The 18,227-nt window shown below is 38.3% G+C and overlaps 1 protein-coding gene across 1 annotated transcript in view; it reads right to left on the reverse strand.

Annotated features, from left to right (window-relative positions):
- Window positions 1-18,227, reverse strand: part of ADAMTSL1 (ADAMTS like 1) — a 402,694-nt gene that overhangs the window by 300,214 nt on the left and 84,253 nt on the right. Inside the window, exon 2 of the mRNA XM_053932922.1 lies at window positions 6,532-6,651. Within this exon, the coding sequence (XP_053788897.1) occupies window positions 6,532-6,651 (120 nt within the window). The remainder of the gene's footprint in view (window positions 1-6,531; window positions 6,652-18,227) is intronic.

The following is an 18,227-nucleotide window of genomic DNA, read 5'->3' on the forward strand; positions in this document are numbered from 1 at the left end:
AGGAGGATTAGTGTTTCGCAAAGTTTTCTTTGTCCAAGAAGGGGTTAAAGCCTCAACTTCCACTGCTCTCATGACGGCTGAAATCTCACAGCAGGCTGCCCAGAACTCCCACGGCTGGGCACCTTCCCCCACTCCCTTCTCTTTCTCCTCTGCTGGTGTACTGCTGGCACATGATATCAAATCTCCAGGTGGCACAGGCTCTCTTTCTCCGGGTAGGTTGCCCGGGACATCTCAGTGTTTCTCCACCCTTTCTGTCCTGCAGGGGCTGGCCCATTTCCAGTCTCTTCACCCCCTTTCTCTGTCCAGGGCTCCAGCCTACCTCTTCCAGGCTGCATGGCTTCCCCTCCCAAACCCAGCCTGTGGCTGGGCAGGGAAGGTCTGAACTCTTCACTGAGCAGAACAAAAGAGAGACTTCCCCTGGGCGTTCTCTGCTTTTAACCCCCTGTGTTCTCAGAGGCGTGTCCATGTCTTCAGTGGTCACACCAGGTGTCAATATTCAAATCTGACCACTGATCGGCCTGACTACAACTTCCCGAGAAAAATCACTTCCTTGTCAACCTATAACAACCTTCACTTGTTGTTCTTAATTAACAAATTCCAGAGAATCCCTTATATAAATTTTGCCAATTATGTAAGAAAGAGAAATTGCTTATTTTGATGAAGTAACGTGTTATAAGACAGTGATGTTGAGTGTTTACTTTGAAAAGCTAGACTTACATGTACTTTGATTGTAATAACTATTCTAAACTAATTTTCTTCTTGAACTATTTGCACTATGTTTCAAAATAATTCTATTGAAATGACAGACATGAGACTTCCACATACACAGAGCATTTATATATTGTACTAGTGCAAAAAAAGCTACTAGCTTTTTCAATTAAGCTCAGATAGAGTGGAAACAGTGCAATGAAAAAAGAGGTTCAAGTACTTCAGTGAGGCAAACAGAAAAGCTACTTATCTGTTAGATTCTAGGATTTCAGTTGTAGAAGAGAGTTATCTGGAACAGATATGCATAAATTTAACTGTTAATTACTGCGGTAGACCAAACAGTGTTCTAAATCATTATGCAAACAATGGCTTGGTTGCATTACAATTTTTCATCTTCCTAATGTGGGCAAGGCTTACAACTCCATCTTTCCAAAAATGGCTTCTTTTTCTCCCATCTCAACACCAGCACTTGATTCGGTCATGGGACAGTTTTGGCAGCTGTAGGACATGGACTCCATGCTTTGGAATGTAATTTTTGAATTTTTTTTTAAATGAGTACTGCTGTATTGATTTGCTTTCTAAAAGAAAAATATAGGAACAGTTAGGACATGTTTCTATTTTTAAATGGATGTAAATATTATTATCAAGAAGCAGTCAGAAAGATGGTGTGTGTATTCAGATCTTTTGGTATCTGAGTACTGGTAGACCTTTAGATATAAGGAAAGTGGCAAATGCTAGTGGTCCATCCTAACTTTTGTGTTAGGTGATCCATAGGTCTCTGAACATGATTAATACTTCCCCTTTTAAAAGCAGGTGAAATTTCAAGAGAAAACTTATCTTAAGGCAATTTCGTCTGGAGGAAAAAAAGAGCAACTATTAAAAGTATAAACTGAGAAGCATTCCAAAACACTTGTGATTTGGATCTCTCTGAGGAGATTGTTTTCCAGAGAAAATAACAAATAATCTTACATAATTCCTGGTCTCTGGGAGCAAGAAAAAATACAGACAGCTCTACTTTATACTCCAAAATATTTACATCAATATTATAGTTTTTCCAGGACAAAATAATGATTTTCAAGTAATTGGATTGGCAGTAGCATATATAAGACTGTCACAACTTGCACCATAGATCTTTTACCTACAAATAGCAAATACAACGTAAGGCTAGTCAGAGAACTATCATCCAAATATTTTTCTTGATTTGTCATGTCAGCAGCTGCAGGGGGCAGTACCTGTAATTCCTGTGGTCTGGTGATTTCCCATCCACGAAGACCTCAAATCTGGATTCTGCAGCATCATTTTATAGCTATTTAGAGATATGTGATTTTTAGATGAGAAGCTTGGAAATTCCTTAATCAACAGGCTGAGGATCTTCTATTGTTACACATAATATATGTAGAGTACAATGCACTCTTACACATAAATAATTCTGAGTACAAAGGAGAAAAAAGTATGGCTTAAAAATAGAATAAATAAAATGTTCAGGATATTTATATTCTGAAAATTAACCCTTCCATCTAAAATGCACAAGCATTAAATTCTAAATATCAGAATTATCTGGGAAAAAAAGTTTGGATCTACATCTAGGTTTTCTTCATGTTTTACAGGGCTTGCTTTTCTTCTTACTTCATAATGATGCAGAGAATTTCTAATCAATAACTTCATGTCAGAATCAGACCTCAGCACAGAAAACTTTGGATTTAATCTGAGGTTTTAAAAAATTGCTCAGTAGAACATATACTTTTTATAGAGTTTATAGAGAATTCCTGAGTACCCAAAAGTATCATCCCTGAAATTGCAGGAACACATAAATAGGAACTTCCCCAAAAATGTAGGAGTATAATCCTTGACACATTCTTTAAACTAGGAATTTCCTGAACCTTAAGTTTTATGTCTAAATCCATTATATTTTAAATTATTTTCTCCAGGTTCTTAAATTATTTTCAATATTTTTCCAGAAGTAGGAAAACACTATAAGTTAGGAATTGTGAAATGTAAATCAGAGGCTTCCTTTGAATAATTTTGTTAGTGTATTCTCAGCTATTGACTTTGAACAAGACAGAAAAATATAAAAATATAACCCTCTCTGGCTTCTAGTCATTTTCTCCCTGACAAAAATGATGATGGAGCTACACCAATTAGCTTAGATCCCTTTCCCTTTATATTGAAATGGAAAGTAAGAAAATATGGCTATGTTTTCTCCAAGGTTGGAAATATAACTGAAAGATAAGGAACATATTTCTGTGAGTCATTTCAATGACCAAGATAAAGCCTTTACACAGGAAGCCTATTTTTCATTGGACTGAATATCATAAACCAAGATATTTTGACTGACCTGTACTTATTAACACAATCTTGCAAATAATTGCTTAAAACTGTCTTATAAGCAGGTAGTGTATTTTCTTGCTAAGCATCTTTACTTTAGTAACTGGTTACTGGAAAATAGGAGCTCTTTTCATCTCTCCAACTTTTGCTGAGAATCATAAGGCTATTACTATAGTATCCTTGCCAAAAGTTTTTAATGCATAGGCACAGAAAGCTGTGTAAGTCTACTCACTGATTGTGGCCATTCTGTCATACTATCAAAGACTTACCTGGTGCCTAGGAAGTATGTATCTTTGCCCAAACAGTTGTGGAGTTACAGGGATATTATTTTTCAACATCAGAAGTGAATTAATAATTTTGGATGCTCTCAGCTACCCACAAAAATAGTGGGAACATGGTCTTTTTTAGATGAGTAAAGATGCATACTTGAGAAAATATCTTAAAAATATAAATCACCAGCCCGAATTTTCTCAGAAAGCATCAAGTCAGTTCATGTCTTCATCAACTGAAAATACAATGTTTAAAGACTTTTAAAATGATAATTAAGATTATTTCATAATTCCTATATCACTAGCTGTCCAGCACTCACTGTAGCTCTCCGTGTGCACACCAGTTTTGAAAAGATGCAAACAAATAACCCTACCTTATGTAAGTCACAGGGCTTCTAAAAGGAACCAGAGTGGGAGCTTTATTGGGGAACTATTATAGAAGAAGGTTGTTTGCATTTTATTTGCTAGAAAAACAGTTTTACACTGGTTTTCTCATTAGATACACCATTTTCTCACTTGAAATTACAGGAAAGAAATTATTGGTCCTATGAATTGGGAATGATTGATCCTGAAATACAGTTTGTGCTTTGTGGGAAAACTATACTCTATATCTGCTTCTATAACACTTTTTGTATCACTCCAGTTGAGTCACTTGTGGCATTTTGTTGGATACCTTAATCACGTACCTTAATCTACATAATTTGTAGATGCCTTACCTGTTGTCTTTAGCTTGACAAAGATGCTGAGCAGTCAGGACTGCATTTGAGGTCAATAGTTCCCCCCTCACCTTAGTGCTGTGTCACGTGAGGTAAATTGAAAAAAATGGATCCTTGTGTCTCAAGCACTCAAGAAAAGCAGATGCTTTTGACCTTAATGTCTATCTATGATCCTTTGAATCTACACCCATAAAATAGGAACAATGCCCTGTATATGCTACAGGGATTTTGGAAAACCAATTCACTAGTATGTATGAAGCAGAAATTTGGAATAAGTGCTAAAGAAAAGCCCTGGTTGAAACTAGTACTTGTCTTTGAAATAGACTACATAGCTTACAATGAACTGGTCACATACGTTTATAATAATTCGGGCAAAATGCTGAAAAGTTATTTCAAGTTCTTCCATACCACCTTTTGCTGACCAAATGAGTCATGCAGAGAAAACATTATGTGCTTCAGTGGTAGAAAATGGTATCACAGAGAGATAAGGTTGGTAAAGTTCTTTAAGTCATATGTAAATGTAGATTGCAAAGTCATATTTTCTGGGCACTATTCAGTATATATGTGCTCAAGCACTCAAAACTGCACAGAAAGAAGATCACAGGAATGTCACCGGAACTGTAAAAGTAATTCAAGAAAAAAGAGCACTGCACTGAAAGTGAAATCTATGAATATTTTGCAGAGTACTTTCTTCTTGTGTGAACACAAAACACTTATAAACATGCATACAACCAGCACAACTCAGAAAAACAACAAATCAAAAGTCACAAGTACTGGTACCAGTACTGACAGAATTGTAACAGAGTGGCATTTTTTTCTCTGGAGCACAGAAAATAAATGGTTTTAAAGAACAATTACAGGCATTCCAGCAGCAAAGCAGTTGCTTGATAAAATCCTGATCTGCTGTAAAATTACCCGAAATGGTAGAATAAAGTATTGATTTTGACTGATCTGAAATTTCTTTTAGCAGTAGTAAAGCAAAAAGGACAACTTGCCTGAGAGCAGATAGGTTAGCAAAAACACAGTAGATTGTTTAATACCTTCACTACTTTTATTAACTGGTTTCTTTGACCTGAGCAGTAAGACTTATCAAAATACATCCACTCCATTCTTCTGAAGCCCTAGCTCTACATACTCCCACTGGTGATAATTGGATAACATTCCCTCATGCATGAAGAAAGATAACCTAAGAAAGGTAAAACTTGATTAAAAAGGGGCTAAGCATGTCTGTGCCAATACAAATTTCTAGAATCACTCTATCCTCCAGAGTAAATAAATACTTAATTCTATAAAGTATTTAATCCCTAAATTCATCACCAGTTCCTGGTTATATCAGATGCTAATGCACCACTGCTTCTGTTAAACCATAATCTGTTAGACATCAAGCTGTATCAGCCCTTGAAAATATCAGACCTAAAAGTTTACAAAATTAAAGAAGAGTTGAGACTGAAAGTCAAAGTGAGTTATATGGGTCCAACCTCTCTGCTTAAGCAGGGTCATCCCAGAGCACATTGCACAGGTTTGTTTCCAGATGGCTCTTGAATATCTCCAGGGAGGGATGCTCTATAACCTCTCTGGGCAATCTGTTCCAGTGGTCAGTCACTGCACAGTAAAGAAGTTACTTGTCATGTTCATGTGGGCCTCCCTGTGCATCATTTTGTGCCCATTGCCTCTTGTGCTGTTGCTTGGCACCTCCTAGCAGAGCCTGGATCCATCCACTGACATTGTCCCTTTAGATACTTGTATATATTAATGAGGTACCCTCTCCATTGTCTCTTCTTAAGACTGAACAGACTCAGCTCCCTCAGACTTTCCTTGTAAGACAGATAGTCTATCTTGTCCCTTAATCATCTTAGTAGAGAAAACTTGCTGCAGTTTAAAATCATCTGGTTTGTTTCATTTCATATTAAACCCGATTAAGTATGACTACCAAGTTACTTCTACATTCTTTTCTTCAAAAATATCAGCTGCTAGACAACATGGAATCTTTCAGATCAGAAATAAATACCTTGCCAAGCATATACAGAAGAGAGTGAAAAAATATTTTTCATAAAACTGTTTTCCCTGGTTATTAGATTTCTTGGTACCTTTAATAAAATTATCCCTTTCAAAGCATTTTATATTTTTTATATAATCTATACATTTAGCTTTACTCATTCATATTTAATAAAAAAAAATCTCCCTTTGCATGTACAAAGCAAACAATGGTAACAATTTAGACTGCCAAAATTCTGAATAAGAAAAATTACCATTAGAAAGCAAAAGATCAATCTGTGTGAAAAAGTTTGTTTTTCAATAATGAAAACTCACATGCATTGACACCCATGAACCCTTCCTATGAACAAGTCTTTACTTTAAATGAAAATTACAATATTTTTAGGCTAACATTTTTATGTTAAAAAATCTAGTTTCATTACTTCCCATAGATTAATGAAGCAGAATGAAAGACCTATCCAAAGCAATTCTTGCAACAATTTCTTATAAAATGTTTTGGAAAAATAGAAGATTCCTACCGGGTCTTCTGTTTTGTGGTTATTCAGCAAATCAGATAGGAAATCATCATGAAGACTTTCTCTCCGAATCAATGTAAATTCACGTAGGAAAACTGCTCCTTGATTTTGGTCTCCAAAAACCTAGAAGGAAAACATGATATTAGGAAATGCAAAATTTTAATCCTTTCATAGACATGATCCTAATATCCAGAAAAATATCACTGGAAGATTTAAAAGCCAGTTAATGGTTCTCTGTCTTCCACTACTACACTTGTTCTAACCAGACAGCCTTGCCATTAATGAGAACACTGACATGCATTTAAAGAATGTCAGTACGGTTATAAATAATTTCCATTTACATTAAATTCTGTTGTGGAAGAAGTTTCTATATTGTTATTTACATATATTACATCTACATTTACATTATTTACATCTACTGTTTATAAGACAGTTTAAAACATTTAAAAAATTGCATTTTTACTTTATGACACAGATAATGTTTGTCCAGCATTTTTACTGCTCTATCATAAGAAGATAGAGGTTAAAACTTCTTGAAAAGGACAGAAAAAAATTATTTATAAGTACTTCGGCCAGCAAACTCCAATATGCACATGCATTCAAAATAATTTAAACTAACTTTGTATCTATTTTTTTTAGAAATATATATATATATATATATATATATATATATATATACAAGCTACCTGAGAAAGAGATTGTTTCATCAGTGGTTGACTAAGCAATTGCTATCAAAACGTCCTAGGTACAATTACAACATTTTTATAGATTTTAGAAATAATGAAAACAAATCCACATTCTTCAAGTTCTCACTTCCATTTTTTTCTTTGGTATTTCAAGTCAAAGAACTTTTTTGGGTATAACATAAATTTAAAGTTTTGGAAACCAGTGAAATATGAGGGAGGGTTTTGGAACATGTCAAAACATTATTGTTTCATCAGACTGACTCTAAAGAATTCCACTACGGGTGAAATATCCATAAAGGTTTTTAACAACCAGGAATAGGGACTATATTATCTCTGGAAATCTAGTAGATTTTTCCATTACCAGCATTTCACAACTTATTTGGACGGCCATTCAATTTGAGAGAATGTTATGCTTTATCAAAATGACTAAGTAAGAATACTTTACTATTTGACAACGGCGAACACACTAGTGTGAATTAAGCAAATGCAACTACCACAAATTATTTATGAGATTCTGATTTATGTTCCAAAAAAGTAAACAGTATCTGTTTATGCTATCCATCTCAGAGATGGATACTATATAAGATACTATAATATACTATAATGAGGAACAAAGGATATAGTATTTCCTCACTAAGATAAGCACAGTACTTATAAGTGGACCATTATTACTTACAAGAGCTGCAATTACTACATTTTACAAAGAAGAAAGTCCATGTTCTGCTGCTTTCATGATGACTATTTCTTCTATTCATCCTTCCGTACAGCCAGGTGCCATAGTTATGCTCTACTTATTCTAGCTGAGAAGTTCAAAGGGCTAGTGAGTAACATGACATTTTAGTATCCAGGGGGAGAATGAAGCACAGATTTGCCTACCTTTCCCAAGTGAATTGGTATTGCTTATTTGGAGGAGGTAATCCTCCCTGCCAGCTAGGAACTGAGATCAGAGCTTCTGTAAAGCTAGGGCAATTATAATGGGCTGACCAGAAGAAGATTATCTAATTAATTTACAGGGGGAAATGGGAATTTCTATGAAGTGGGTAATGGGAAGAATTAAGAGTCCCTGAATCCAAACTATATGCACCTAAATATAATAGATGCTTTCTTTGATATCAAATTCTTGCCTCTAGTAGTGAAATAGAGGGCACCTAATTCTTCCAGTTGCTTTGAGATCCTCTGCTGTAAATGTTTAGGTTTTTTTTAAAAAAAGAACACAAGAAAAAAAAAGAACATCCCATAAAAGGAATAGTTTTACAGAAGCAGGGTTTTAAAATTTATAGTTAGCTTCCCATCTTGTGGATAACATTGAGAGATACACCCACTGATTTTATTCTTATATTATTGAGTCATAACAATGAAGAATCCTCAGGGGTGTCTGAGGAAGAAACATGCATATTCCCCCAAAGAAAAAGCTCTGTTACAGACATGTATTCTTTTTCAAAAAATCATTATCTTACAAATAAAAATGTTCTTGAAATTGGTCATACTTCATAAAAATGTTTCAACTCAAGATTGGCAAAAACTGTTCAAATAATTAAAGTTATTGTAGCAACGGGAAGGCTCCACAAGTTATTTCCAGAAAGGAGATCTGTTCTTTTATTTTACTTTGAAATAATAGCATCTACTTGTGATTTTAAAAACTTGTGGTCAGAAAATATAATTATAAAAATTATAAAATTATAGAATTGTTTAAGTTAGAAAATATCTATAAAATCATCTAGTCCAACTTTTAATCCAGCACTGCCAAGTCCACCACTAAACCAAGTCCCTAAGTGCATCATCCAGAGATGTCTTTTAAGTACTTCCAGGGATGGTGACTCAACCACGTCCCTTGGCAGCTGGTTCCAATGTTTCTCAACTTTTTCTGTGATGAATTTTTCCTAATATCAAATCTAAACTTTCCCTGGCAAAACTCAAGGCCATTTCCTCTTATCTTGGAGAAGAGATAAGACTGAAACTCCTTTTCTCCAGGCTAAATACACTCAGCTACCCTAACCCTTTCCTCACGAGACTTATGCTTCAGACTCTTTGTCATCTCCATTGCCTGTTTCTGGACATGCTTCAGTCTCTCAATGTCCTTCCTGTCAAAAAGGACCCAAAATTGAACACAGGATTGGAGGTGTAGCCTCACAAGTGCCAAGTACAGGAGGACAATCCCTGCCCTGGTCCTGCTGACCACACTATTGCTGGTACAGGCCAGGATGCCACTGGACTTCTTGGCCACCTGGGCACTGCTGGCTCATGTCCAGCCACTGTCACCATGTCCTTTACCCATTGGGCAGCTTTCCAGCCACTTTGCCCCCAGCCTGTTGTGCCACTTGGGGTTGTTGTGACCCAAGTGCACGACACAGCACTAGGTCTTGAACATCATACCACTGGCCTTTTTCCATCAACCCAGACTGTCCAGATCACTGTGTTATTAATTTTAGAAGTCAAATTACAATGTAAAGAGTCACTTCATCACCAGTGATTCATCTTCTTATTTTGCTTATTTTGTTCCTATAAAAATATACCCAGATTCTGAAAATTGTTTTCCTTATAAGACCAGTAAGCTTGTTGTTATTAAAATTCTAATCTGTTTTTGAAAATAAATGAAATCTGTCGATAAAGAATGCATATGCAATATCAATTATCTCAATAAGTTATTGCTAATCTTTGAAATTAACTGTCTACCACATCAACATTAATGCTCTGATTACTTCTAATCATAGGTGGGAGATAGGTGTCAGAGGCACTATTCCAAAGGAAGGTACAGGGTTAAGGAATAAAAAAAAAAAAAGAAACATTGGGATCCCAAAGATGAAGGAAAAGATGAGAAATAAAATACCCAGAAGAGCGGGAATGAAAGAAAGAAAGTAAAGAAAGAATGGAAAGAATATTTTGCTTTTACTTTAGCAAACATGAATGGTAATGTCTTGAAAAAAATGAAGAGGACTGAAAATATGTGGTCATCTAAAAAAGGTTATTCTTTGCCTGATTCATATAACATACTTTCCTGCTTTGACTAGTGGCCCACTCTGGGTTAGCTTTAACTTATACATCATCTGATAAAACATATTTCAAGTAGAATATTTTCATCCTTAATGAGAGAGTTGGAATCAAATATCCAACCATTAAAGATGAGTGTCAGTAAATTGGAATGTAAAATGTAAAATGTCCAGAAGGACTGTTTTCCCTTTTTCAAGATTTCCTTGAAGTCTTGGCTACATATACATGACCATTTCATTCTCTCAGGAAATCTATATTCATCATAACACAGCCATCATATTTCTCATGTATCTTCATTCAGTTTATGATCAGATGACCTTAGAAAATATCTCCAAAAAGACCCCAAAGTAGTCTTTCTTAAGTAGTGAACAAACCATACAAAGAAACAGCGGCCTGATGGAAATCTGACCTTTAGCAGCAGCAGTCAAAAGCATCAATATGTGACTTTTCAAGAATTTGCAAACATTGTAAATGAGGTTTCACTAGTGCACATGAAAATCAAAGGCATATAATTGCAGTTTCTCAGCACAAGGAAGATATCTGGGTATTCAGTTGCTCAACGGACTTTGCAAAGGAGCCTTTTATGAAATTGATATGAGATAAAATGCCAGCAAACATGTTTTTCTAATGCAATAATATTTTTCTAATTTTTAAGTTTTTTTCTCTCTTAAATCAATGCAAAACATAAATTGTTCTATTAGATCCAGTAGTGTGAGTCCATACGGAGGAAATCTTTGAGGAATCAGGCTAACAAATACATAATTAGAAAATAAAAGACCAACACAAAACAGCAGATGACAGAATGTATCCCAGCCAACACAGTTTAAGTTTTCTTGCACTTTATTACTGTCCCACTGTGGAACTAGCTCCATTAATTTTGCTGTGACCAGCAATAAAGTAAACTACTAATAATTATTGTTAGCAAGGTGTAATAGTAATATTTTGCTGAATTCACAAGGCACAAACTAATAACACAGGCTTGGAATCTGATGTAAATAATCAAAGTACCTTTGATATCACCTTTCTCAGCACAGATGAGGTTTTTCAAAGTACCTCGCTCAGAAAGCAGAAATATCAAATGTGGCCTCAAATATTTATAATTAACTATTTAGGCACATTCCATGAGTAGTTTCAAGGTGACAGTTGCTCTGTTAAAGATTTTGTACTTTTTATTTTCGAAGTCTAAAGCACACAGAGAATTATGACTAATGTCAAAACTAGAGGCAAAAAAACCTGTTTATTAAAAATACTTCTTCTGATAAAATTGTTCAAAGAATCTGATTCTTTAAGTTTTCTTTTTTTTTCCAAGCGGCCTACAGTGTTTTGACAATGAAAAGAGGAATGGTTTGCTAACTAGCACTATGAATCTCTTGATTTTCTTAACGGAAACAAACTGAAACAGGAAACATGACCAAATTTAAGGTATTAAATATCAGAGACGGTAGCAGTGACATTTATAGTGAGGGATGAGGAATGCAGGCTTTTAACAAGCCGAGTTATTGTACATTGCCTTTTTTTAGAATAAACTGCACTCCAAACACCGTAACAACTTATGCATGTATTTAAATTCTGAATTACTCTCCATAAAACCTAACAACAACATTCTACTTTACTGCCCACACTTCCAAGAGAAAGAGTGTTGCACTTTTGTATGGGTGACAAGAGTTTCACTGCATCCTTCAGCCCTGCCAATTATGAAAGAAGGAAAGGCATCCCAGAAGACTCAAAGGTGTGTATAAGCAGGCGCTAGCTGTCAAACAAACTTGATTCCTACCAATGTTGCCTCAAGATATTGTTTAGCAAAATCTCATAGGGAATTCTGAAATAAGAAATTATTACCATTGGCTTTAATCTGCCACAGTTTTGTGCTGCAATGGTGATCCAAATTTTCATTATTCTCCAAAATGAAATTAAGAGAGGGGTAGGTAGAGGGGGGGTACAAGTCCAATACCAGGTCCCAAATTCAGAAGCAATTATAGTCTGGCTCTAAATCTAAATTCTGAAAGCTGTTTGTTTTTACCAAAGTCCATGTAAGAATTTAAAATATGCAGAAACATTACTGTCCAATTCTGCCACCGTTAATCATTCTGAACACTTTTCATTCCTCCATGGAGACCCAGAAAGCTATGCACAATTTAAAATCTATTCTGCATGTCACCTTCTGGGAATTTCTTGCATATAAGTACACAATGTTTTTAAGATAAATATCTGATAAAGGAGATACTACCCTATTTAATTAAGGAAATCATTCTCCAAGTGCTATGTTTCCTTATTATATGTTTCAGAAATGTTCAAAATTTTCTCAATGAATTTTCTAAGTCCCCATATGGAAATATGCAGATTCAGGTGAACAGAGAGACTGTCAACACATTTGTAAAAAGATTTAAAATTTTTAAGTGTTTGCTGTCATGCAGTCAACCCTTGCTTTAAACCAAAGACTAGGAGAATCCATATGAGAGATAAGGTAGAATCCAAAGTAAAAACCTGATATTTAGACAGAAGTAGCAACAGCTCGGTCTTAGATTTTTCTTTCTCTTTCATATTTTCTGTCTCACAGATTGGACCCTAGAGCTTGGTATTGTGAGCCATTCAGGAGCAGGAGGTGGAGCTTCCTTCATTCCTGACTGACTCATTATAAAAGCACTGAGCAGGTGAGGGGCTTGCACTGTGAGCCATTCAGGAGCAGAGGGTGGAGCTTCCTTTGTTCCTGAGTGACTCATTGTAAGAGGCCTCTGGGGAGCGCGGCGAATGGGAGTGCAGTGAACAGGAGCGGGCAAACAAGGTCACAGCAATTTGCACAGCACTTTGTGCAGGCAGGGCAAGCAGGCAGGGTTCAAGGTTCTTGCTAATTAGGTAAGTTGTTTTTTTACTGGTTGCATGATTTTGGGCTTTCTCCTAGGAATGGTTTTAACCCGGTCTAAATGTGTGGTTGGCACAAGTGTATGTGACCAGTAGAGCCCTCCAAAAAGGATGTGTCTGTACAGACCCATTCCTGCCTGGAGTGTTTGAGCTTATCCATGGTTTCAGGGGGTGCTGTGGAGGAGGCCTGCCTACGGTGTGAACAAGTGAACAACCTCCTTTCGCTGGTGGCAGCCAAGCTTAGGGAGAAAGTTGAAAGATTAAGGAGTATCAGGGATAGTGAAAGGGAAATAGACTGGTGGAGTTCAGCCCTCACATCTTTAAGGGAGGCCCACCAACAATCAGAGGACTCATATGCCTCTCACTCTCAGGGAATACAGGTGCACCTGGTAGATGAAGGGGAGTGGAAATGCGTCCCTTCTTGGGGAGGTAATAACAAAAATTCCTCCTGCCCCCCATCCCCTGGCCAGCTGCCACGTCAGAATAGTTATAAGGCCCTGGATCTAGAGAGCCAGCCGGATGGTATTGAAGAAAATGATCTGCCCAGTGAGCCTCCCAATTATGACTCGTCTAAAAAACGGATTACCACCTCTAACATCAAGAAGAAAAGAAGGGTAACCGTAGTGGGTGATTCCTTTCTGAGGGGTACAGAGGGCCCCGTATGTCGGCCAGACCCATCCCACAAGGAAGTCTGCTGCCTCCCTGGGGCCCAGGTATGAGATATCATTGACAGACTTCCTAGGCTGATTCAGTCTTCTGATTATTACCCACTGCTGATACTCCAGGCTGGCAGTGATGAGATTGAAAAGAGGAGTGTCAAGGCGATTAAAAGGGAGTTCAGGGCACTGGGTCAAGTGGTTGATAGGTCAGGTATACAGGTAGTGTTCTGCTCAGTCCCTTTGGTGGCAGAAAAAAATAATGAAGGAAATAGGAGAACTCACATCATTAACAAATGGCTCAAGGGTTGGTGTCATCGGCAAAATTTCGGATTCTTTGATCATGGGGCAACTTTTACAGCACCTGCTCCACTGGAATCAGATGGGATACATCTCTCTGTTAAGGGCAGGAGGATTTTAGCTCATGAACTGGCAGACCTTATTGAGAGGGCTTTAAACTAGGTCTGAAGGGGGAAGGGGATGCAGCTGGGCTGTCTGGAAGCAGGCCCAAGGAGGGTAAGACTGTGTTAGTGGAGAAATCAGTAGCCCAGCTGAGGTGCATGTATACCAATGCATGCAGCATGGGTAACAAACAGGGAGAGCTGGAGGCCATGGTGCATCAGCAGAACTATGATGTAGTTGCCATCACAGAAACGTGGTGGGATGACTCACACAGTTGGAGCACTGCACTAGATGGCTATAAGCTCTTCAGAAGAGACAGAAAAGGGAGAAGAGGTGAAGGGGTGGCCCTTTATATTAGGGAAGTTTTGGATGTCATAGGTATTGAAACTAATGATGATGAAGTTGAGTCCCTATGGGTGAGAATTACAGCCAACAAGGCTGATATCCTATTGGGAGTCTGCTATCGTCCACCCAACCAGGATGAAGAAGTGGACAACTTATTCTATAAGCAACTGAACAATATTTCAGGATCATCAGCCCTTGTTCTTGTAGGCGACTTCAACCTACCAGACATCTGCTGGGAACTTAATACAGCAGAAAAACAGCAGTCTAGAAAGTTTTTAGAGTGTGTGGAGGACAACTTTTTGTCACAACTGGTGGGGCAGCCCACCAGGGGAGGGGCTATGTTGGACCTGTTGTTCACAAATAGAGATGGACTGGTGGGTGATGTAGAGGTTGGAGGCCGCTTGGGGCACAGTGATCATGAAATTATAGAATTCTCGATAATTGGTGAAATAAGGAGGAATATCAATAAGATCTCTATGTTGGACTTCCAGAGGGCAGACTGGCCTATTTAAGAGACTTATTCAGAGAGTTCCTTGGGAAACAGCCCTTGAAAACAAAGGAGTCCAGGAGAGATGGGCAAGCTTCAAAGCAGAGATCCTGAGGGCACAAGAGCAGACTGTCCCTGTGTGCCGGAAGATGAGTCGATGTGGCAAACGTCCAGTCTGGATGAGCAACAAGGTCTTGAAGGAACTTAGAAATAATAATAAAAAAAAGTATCATCTTTTTAAGGAGGGACTGATTTTTCAGGAAGTATTTAAGGGAGCTGCCAGGGCATGTAGAAAAAAATCAGGGAGGCCAAAGCTCAGTTTGAACTTGGCAACTTCAGTTAAAAATAATAAAAAAAGTTTTTACAAATATATTAGTAGTAAAAGGAAGAGTATAACCAACCTCTGCTCCTTATTGGATAAAGCAGGCAACCTAGTAACTAAAGATGAGGAAAAGGCAGAAATGCTTAATGCCTTCTTCACCTCAGTCTTTAGTGGTAAGACAGCTTGTCCTTAAGACAACTCTCCTCAGGGGTTGGTAGGTGATGCCAGGGAGCAGAATGGTCCTCTTGTTATCCAAGAAGAGGCAGTCAGAGAACTACTGGGACACTTGGATATTTATAAATCAATGGGACCACATGGGATTCACCCTAGGGTGATGAGGGAGCTGGCAGATGAGCTTGCAAAGCCGCTCTCCATCATTTATCAAGAGTCATGGCTCACTGGTGAAGTCCCAGATGATTGGAAACTGGCCAATGTGACACCTGTTTACAAACATGTAGGAAGGAGGATCCTGGTAATTACAGGCCAGTTAGCCTGACCTCAGTACCAGGTAAGATAATGGAACAGTTCATACTGAGTGCTATCACACAGCACTTACAGGATGGCCAGGCTACCAGACCTAGTCAGCATGGGTTTACAAAGGGTAGGTCATGTCTGACCAATGTGATTTCCTTCTATGACCAGGTGACTCATCTGCTGGATGCAGGAAAGGCTGTGGATGTTGTGTACTTGGACTTCAGCAAGGCCTTTGACACTGTCTCCCACAGCACACTCCTGGAGAAGCTGGCAGCCCACGGCTGGGACAGGAGCACTCTTTGCTGGGTTCAGAACTGGCTGGATAGCCGGGCCCAGAGAGAGGTGGTGAACGGTGCTGCATCCAGCTGGGGCCAGTTAGCAGTGGTATCCCTCAGGGGTCTGTACTGGGACCAGTCCTATTTAATATTTTTATAGACGACATGGATGAGGGCATCAAGTCTTTCATTAGTAAATTTGCAGACAACACTAAGCTGGGAGCTTGTGTTGATCTATTGGAAGGAAGGAGGGCCCTGCAGAGAGACTTAGATTGGTTGGATGGGTGGGCAGAGTCCAACAGCATGAAGTTTAATAAGTCTAAGTGCTGAGTTCTACATTTTGGCCACAAAAATCCCCTACAATGTTACAAGCTGGGGACAGTGTGGCTGGACAGTGTTCAGGCAGAAAGGGACCTGGGGGTGCTGGTCGACAGCCGGCTGAACATGAGCCAGCAGTGTGCCTTGGTGGCCAAGAAGTCCAAGGGCATCCTGGCCTGCATTAGGAATTGTGTGACCAGCAGGAGCAGGGAGGTCATTATTCCCCTGTACTCGGCACTGGTGGGACCTCATCATGAGTCCTGTGTCCAGTTCTGGGCCCCTCAGTTTAGGAAGGACATTGAGATGCTTGAGCGCATCCAGAGGAGGGCAATGAGGCTGGTGAGGGGCTTGAAACACAAGTCCTGTGAGGAACGTTTGAAGGAGCTGGGGTTGTTTAGCCTGGAGAAAAGGAGGCCTAGAGGTGACCTTATTGCTCTCTACAACTTCCTGAAGGGAGGCTGTAGAAAGGCGGGGGTCAGTCTCTTCTACCGGGCAGCAACTGACAGAACAAGAGGACACAGTCTCAAGCTACGTCAGGGAAGGTACAGGTTGGATATTAGGAAGAAATTTTTCACTGAAAGAATAATAAAGTACTGGAATTGTCTTCCCAGGGAGGTGGTAGAATCACCATCTCTGGATGTGTTTAAAAAAAAACTGGACATGGCTCTTGGTGCTATAGTCTAGTTGAGGTGTTAGGGCATAGGATGGACTTGATGATCTTGGAGGTCTCTTCCAACCTCATTATTCTGTGATTCTGTGATTCTGTTATTCTGTGAAGATGACTGTTCTCCCCATGGAAAATCCCTTCCCTTCCATGAAATTTAGGTGGTTTTTTATTTGTTTGATGAAATGGTTTCATTGCCAAAACAACAACAAGGAAAAAAAACCAATATATCTTTTATTTTTCTTTCATTTTTACAAGGTTAGACAGTAGGATATGTTTCTTTACTAAGCCACTGTTGTAAAGTTAAAGAAAATTGAGGGCTTGTTTAATAAATCATCCACATGTGATGGCATTGAGCTCCCAGTGCCTAATGTCCTGTGGCATTCCCAGTACATAGTCCTATGACAAATGTGATCATGTGAGTTTTCATATGAGCCTCTCCATTACAGGTATGCTGGACAATCACCCTCCATTATTGGTATGGTGGAGTGCTGTCAATATACAGAAAATATTTATTACCATGTGGGAAGGCAGAAGAAAACTCAGGTGATTGTACACATAACTCTCATGCAGTCAACAGTGAATAGAGAGGGCATAAGGAAGTAATCAGATTTTCAGCAGATTAACTGGGGTCAGTTCTTCACCTTCAATTCTTTATTACCCTTGGCAAAGATTCAGCACCTCTGCTTAAGGTGTAGAAGACTGTCCCATGCCTAAGCTAACTGCTGTCAGCATATTTCTTTCTGTATTTCCTATAAATAAGGTCTGACGGTTCTCTTTGTTCATGCAGAATTTTTTTTCTTTAAGGTAACTTTTTGAGGTTAGTTTCACAGCTTTTCTTTTCATGGATAGATAATAGCTCATTCTTGCCTTACAACCCTTAGGTTTTATGGCTTTGATTCTCAGCTTGCTGTCTTTCAAATGGAAGAAAGGGTTGTCTAGATTTATGAACGAAATAAATTCTAAGCCAACATTCTTAACTATCACAATATCCTCTTCTGATAGCTCAAAATAGGATTGCAAGTCATGAGCAGGAAAAGCTATATAAGAGAAACAAAGAAACAAAAAGTCTTTACCCCCATGGAAAAGAATTTTTTCCTATGACCTGATTATCAAAAATATTGCTTTCTAATTCCAATCTTTCCATACAGTGATAAAATTATAGTTTCTGAATTAACAGCCAGGGTCTTACGAAGCTGTCTGCTGTTTCTAGTGGGTTTGTA

Source organism: Vidua chalybeata, chromosome Z (assembly GCF_026979565.1).
Source record: "Vidua chalybeata isolate OUT-0048 chromosome Z, bVidCha1 merged haplotype, whole genome shotgun sequence".
In the NCBI taxonomy this organism is placed as follows: domain Eukaryota; kingdom Metazoa; phylum Chordata; class Aves; order Passeriformes; family Viduidae; genus Vidua; species Vidua chalybeata.